General features: G+C 34.4%; 1 protein-coding gene across 1 annotated transcript in view; it reads right to left on the bottom strand.

Annotated features, from left to right (window-relative positions):
• Window positions 1-6,179, bottom strand: part of LOC107593273 (GRB2-associated and regulator of MAPK protein 2-like) — a 20,603-nt gene that overhangs the window by 7,119 nt on the left and 7,305 nt on the right. Inside the window, exon 3 of the mRNA XM_016282924.1 lies at window positions 3,473-3,603. Within this exon, the coding sequence (XP_016138410.1) occupies window positions 3,473-3,603 (131 nt within the window). The remainder of the gene's footprint in view (window positions 1-3,472; window positions 3,604-6,179) is intronic.

Genomic DNA, 6,179 nt, shown 5'->3' on the forward strand with positions numbered 1-6,179 from the left:
GAGACATTTTGTTACACCTTTACTTAGTGATTATTTTGCCTTATGTCTGTTCTAGAGACATGTTACAGCTTTTTAATAAAGCTCTAATTGGTTTTCTTTTGGAAATATGTTTCAAATTCACACTGAATGCATTAATAACTGTAAAGCATGTCTGTGTGTGTCAAAATTGTGATTAAAATCGAAATGGCAAAATTGATCAAAGAAATCGCGATAGGTTTTTTTTCCATATCGCACAACCCTACTATTTTGACAATGTCTTTCATACTTTTCTGGACCTTAACAGTGTTATTTACTTGGCAGTCAATAGGACAGTCACAAGCCTCCCGGTTTTCATCGGGTTTGGAATGACATGGGGGTAAGTGATTAATGACAAAATTTTTGGGGTGGAGTAACCCTTTAAGTAAATATGAATAGATGATCGATTTATGTGCCCCTTGAACTGAGGCACTACAGTGATCTGTCACTACACATTAAAGAGGCACAAAACAGTATTTATTGTTTGAATTTCTTAAAAAAAAAAAATTGCAATCTGAGACTTTGTTTAATACCAAAAGTAACCTGCTCTGTCTTGTCTGTCGACATGTTATCAGTTTCCTCTTTGCTCCACCATGTATTTTTCACTATGGTGAGTGCACCATGGCTTGTCAGACATAGCAACAGTAACTAAGGAAGGCATGTCTTTGCCAAGGGTCAATTAAGGGGACAATAATAAGTTAAATATGTAACTACCAGAGTAATTTATCACTTTCACTCTAATCCCAACTCATTTAGGGGTTTTAATTGAATCAGTAAATAATTTCTTTTGAACTGATTCATTTGCGTGAAACTGTTGAAACAATCTGAATCATGCAATGAATTAGACTTTACAATGAAAAATCTATTTTAAAGCTGTGTGCATAATACAGTGTGACAAAGTATTTTGTCATAATAAATTACTATTTGTTGGAGATTGTACTACACCCTTGTAAAGCTAGTCATATTAAAATTGTAATAGTTTATTCATATTTTGAATTAGTTTTTATTTTAACGTAAGTTTTAGTTTGCAGTTCGTAATACTTTTTTAATGTCTATTTTGTTTTCATTCATTTTTATTTCAGTTTTAGTTTTTGCAATTTTAGTAATTCAACTAAGCGAAAATGAGAAATATTGACTTGGCAACGAACTGAAATAAGTTTGTTTTTATACAGTATTTCATTTAATTTCAGTTCATGTTTATTTCAGTTAACATGTTTTTTAATAGTTTTAGTTAGTTTTAGATAACACTACTGGTAGATTCACGTGAGAAGTTTTGATGCTGTTGTTACCTTAACGCTAAATGTGATGGGCTCCATGACGAACACGCGATCAGGAAAGTTTCCTGCGATTTCCTCCACGCTTCCAAAGTACTGAACCGGCTCACGAACATCCCGATCCTGATCCAATAACTTAAACTTCCCTGAGGACAGAGGAAAACAGAGTGAAAGAAAGAAACAAAGAAAGTGAAATTTCCCCAGAAATGAGATAAAAGTCCCATTAGTGACACCCTGAAAGGTATTTAAAAATGCAAAATGTTTTTTTTTAGGGTTTAAAGTTTAGTCTGTAGAGATTATAATTAGCCTTGTATAAAAACCAGCAGAACTCTATGGTATGTCCTCATTTAAGCGTAAGTGTGTGATCTTACAGGTCATTTTCACACACACAGATAAAGCGTGAGAGAACGTATCTCTCTTTGTCTTTCTGTCTCCTGGCAACAGCTTTTCTTTTTTCTTTCTGCAGTTCTATACGACCCTCAGAGCTGAACGGGTTTCTTTCTCTTCAGGAGTTTCATTTTTGTTGGTGCAATCGTACAAATTAATTGTAAATATCAGTTGAATTATCTTCAATCACATTTCATTGGCACACATGACACACATTTACCAAACAATCTAAACAGAGACTTTCCATTGACTTCCTGTGTATTAAACTACAGCGTTTGTGCTACGCACATGAATGATTCAAAATGTGTGAAAGAGGTGTGCTTTTACTGTATTAAGTGATCATACTGACTTATTTCCACCTGACAGACTATGAAAAAAACTCAAAATTAAGAGAAAAAAAAATCCTATTATTGCCTTATGTTATGATATATGTAGACCTGAGTATCTAGCAACACCCTAGAAACCACACGGCGACTCAATAAACACAATCAAAACACATTGGCAACTGCATAGACACAGACAAACTACTCAAAACACTCTAGTACCTGCATAGCAAACAGCTTTTTAATAAAGCTCTAATTGGTTTTCTTTTGGAAATATGTTTCAAATTCACACTGAATGCATTAATAACTGTAAAGCATGTCTGTGTGTGTCAAAATTGTGATTAAAATCGAAATGGCAAAATTGATCAAAGAAATCGCGATAGGTTTTTTTTCCATATCGCACAACCCTACTATTTTGACAATGTCTTTCATACTTTTCTGGACCTTAACAGTGTTATTTACTTGGCAGTCAATAGGACAGTCACAAGCCTCCCGGTTTTCATCGGGTTTGGAATGACATGGGGGTAAGTGATTAATGACAAAATTTTTGGGGTGGAGTAACCCTTTAAGTAAATATGAATAGATGATCGATTTATGTGCCCCTTGAACTGAGGCACTACAGTGATCTGTCACTACACATTAAAGAGGCACAAAACAGTATTTATTGTTTGAATTTCTTAAAAAAAAAAAATTGCAATCTGAGACTTTGTTTAATACCAAAAGTAACCTGCTCTGTCTTGTCTGTCGACATGTTATCAGTTTCCTCTTTGCTCCACCATGTATTTTTCACTATGGTGAGTGCACCATGGCTTGTCAGACATAGCAACAGTAACTAAGGAAGGCATGTCTTTGCCAAGGGTCAATTAAGGGGACAATAATAAGTTAAATATGTAACTACCAGAGTAATTTATCACTTTCACTCTAATCCCAACTCATTTAGGGGTTTTAATTGAATCAGTAAATAATTTCTTTTGAACTGATTCATTTGCGTGAAACTGTTGAAACAATCTGAATCATGCAATGAATTAGACTTTACAATGAAAAATCTATTTTAAAGCTGTGTGCATAATACAGTGTGACAAAGTATTTTGTCATAATAAATTACTATTTGTTGGAGATTGTACTACACCCTTGTAAAGCTAGTCATATTAAAATTGTAATAGTTTATTCATATTTTGAATTAGTTTTTATTTTAACGTAAGTTTTAGTTTGCAGTTCGTAATACTTTTTTAATGTCTATTTTGTTTTCATTCATTTTTATTTCAGTTTTAGTTTTTGCAATTTTAGTAATTCAACTAAGCGAAAATGAGAAATATTGACTTGGCAACGAACTGAAATAAGTTTGTTTTTATACAGTATTTCATTTAATTTCAGTTCATGTTTATTTCAGTTAACATGTTTTTTAATAGTTTTAGTTAGTTTTAGATAACACTACTGGTAGATTCACGTGAGAAGTTTTGATGCTGTTGTTACCTTAACGCTAAATGTGATGGGCTCCATGACGAACACGCGATCAGGAAAGTTTCCTGCGATTTCCTCCACGCTTCCAAAGTACTGAACCGGCTCACGAACATCCCGATCCTGATCCAATAACTTAAACTTCCCTGAGGACAGAGGAAAACAGAGTGAAAGAAAGAAACAAAGAAAGTGAAATTTCCCCAGAAATGAGATAAAAGTCCCATTAGTGACACCCTGAAAGGTATTTAAAAATGCAAAATGTTTTTTTTTAGGGTTTAAAGTTTAGTCTGTAGAGATTATAATTAGCCTTGTATAAAAACCAGCAGAACTCTATGGTATGTCCTCATTTAAGCGTAAGTGTGTGATCTTACAGGTCATTTTCACACACAGATAAAGCGTGAGAGAAGTATCTCTCTTTGTCTTTCTGTCTCCTGGCAACAGCTTTTCTTTTTTCTTTCTGCAGTTCTATACGACCCTCAGAGCTGAACGGGTTTCTTTCTCTTCTGGAGTTTCATTTTTGTTGGTGTAATCGTACAAATTAATTGTAAATATCAGTTGAATTATCTTCAATCACATTTCATTGGCACACATGACACACATTTACCAAACAATCTAAACAGAGACTTTCCATTGACTTCCTGTGTATTAAACTACAGCGTTTGTGCTACGAACATGAATGATTCAAAATGTGTGAAAGAGGTGTGCTTTTACTGTATTAAGTGATCATACTGACTTATTTCCACCTGACAGACTATGAAAAAAACTCAAAATTAAGAGAAAAAAAAATCCTATTATTGCCTTATGTTATGATATATGTAGACCTGAGTATCTAGCAACACCCTAGAAACCACACGGCGACTCAATAAACACAATCAAAACACATTGGCAACTGCATAGACACAGACAAACTACTCAAAACACTCTAGTACCTGCATAGCAACACCATAGCAAGCTCTGCACAGTTTAGCTCCAACCCTAATCAAACACACCTGATCAAGCTAATCTAGGTCTTCAGAATTACTAGAAACTTCCAAGCAGGGGTATTTGGAGCTGATTGGAGCTAAACTCTGCAGAGCTGTGGCCCTCCTGGAACCACACTTTTTCCTTCCACTCAACTTTCTGTTAACATGCTTGGATACAGCACTCTGTGAACAGCCAGCTTCTTTGGCAATGAATGTTTGTGGCTCCTTGTGAAGGGTGTCAATGATTGTCTTGTGGACAACTGTCAGATCAGCAGTCTTCCCCATTATTGTGTAGCCTAGTGAACCAAACTGAGAGGCCATTTTGAAGGCTCAGGAAACCTTTGCAGGTGTTTTGAGTTGATTAGCTGATTGGCATGTCACCATATTCTCATTTGTTGAGATAGTGAATTGGTGGGTTTTTGTTAAATGTGAGCCAAAATCATCACAATTAAAAGAACCAAAGACTTAAACTACTTCAGTCTGTGTGCATTGAATTTATTTAATACACGAGTTTCACAATTTGAGTTGAATTACTGAAATAAATGAACTTTTCCACGACATTCTAATTTATTGAGATGCACCTGTATATATTATAAATACCCACCCCCGCTCTGCATATTTTGCATGTTTCGCTTAGTTAACACACCCGATTCAGATAACCAGCTCGTTAGAAGAGAGCTACGTGCATGAACGGTGTTCCTATCGATATGATCCCTACACAGTGTTCAATGCTCCCTACTCCCTGAGCCGTGTAAGTTTACTTCACTTCGGAACATGGGCTGGAATTGGGAACCGCTGATGTAGCCTATTGTAGTATTGTTATCTCTGATATTCTGGTCTGTGAGCGTATATGCGTACAGGGGGCGTGGCTTTGGACGCCGATTGCAGGGAGGGTGGGACGTTGCTTTCGGTGCTATCAGGCTAAAGTTCGCATTTTCTAAGATCTCCTACTACACCTTTAATGCGACTCAGTACTTAAATCATTGGTCTAAAACTCAATTCCTGGAGGGCCACAGCTCTGCACAGTTTAGCTCCAACCCTAATCAAACACACCTGATCAAGCTAATCTAGGTCTTCAGAATTACTAGAAACTTCCAAGCAGGGGTATTTGGAGCTGATTGGAGCTAAACTCTGCAGAGCTGTGGCCCTCCTGGAATTGAGTTTGAGACCACTGACTTTAATAATGTATAATTACACTGTAACAAGAAGAACACCTTAAAATAAAGTGTATTAAATAATCTGATATATATATATTAGATTTTTCACATTAATATATATATATATATATATATAATACACATTAGGCCTATATGAAAAACCTTTTGTATAAACATAGTAATTTGTGTTGTAAATCGGTTAATAAAATATTAACTAACTGCATATTTTTTCTAAAATTAATCGTGATTAATCCCACCTAACATTAAAGTTTTTAAATATACTTTTGCATTGCAATAATTTCACATTCAATCGTCAAATTAATGTAGAAACAACATAAAGACAAAAAGTTTAATGGCATCTTTTTTATGACTGAAGGCAAGTATCACTGATACCAATTCTACTGATGTCTCTATGATTTTTCCCCTAATATTTAACCATTTACTATAGCCATTCAACATTACAGTATAATTGAGAGCTATACATTTTAACATTCTTTTTTTTTTTTTTTTTTAGAAAAAAAAAAAAAATTTTAATTTAAAAAATTCTTTTTTTTTTTTTTTTTTTTTTTTTTTTTTTTTTTTTTTTTTAAATTCTATGCCTAA

Source organism: Sinocyclocheilus grahami, unplaced genomic scaffold, assembly GCF_001515645.1.
Source record: "Sinocyclocheilus grahami isolate Dianchi unplaced genomic scaffold, SAMN03320097.WGS_v1.1 scaffold168.1, whole genome shotgun sequence".
Classification (NCBI taxonomy): domain Eukaryota; kingdom Metazoa; phylum Chordata; class Actinopteri; order Cypriniformes; family Cyprinidae; genus Sinocyclocheilus; species Sinocyclocheilus grahami.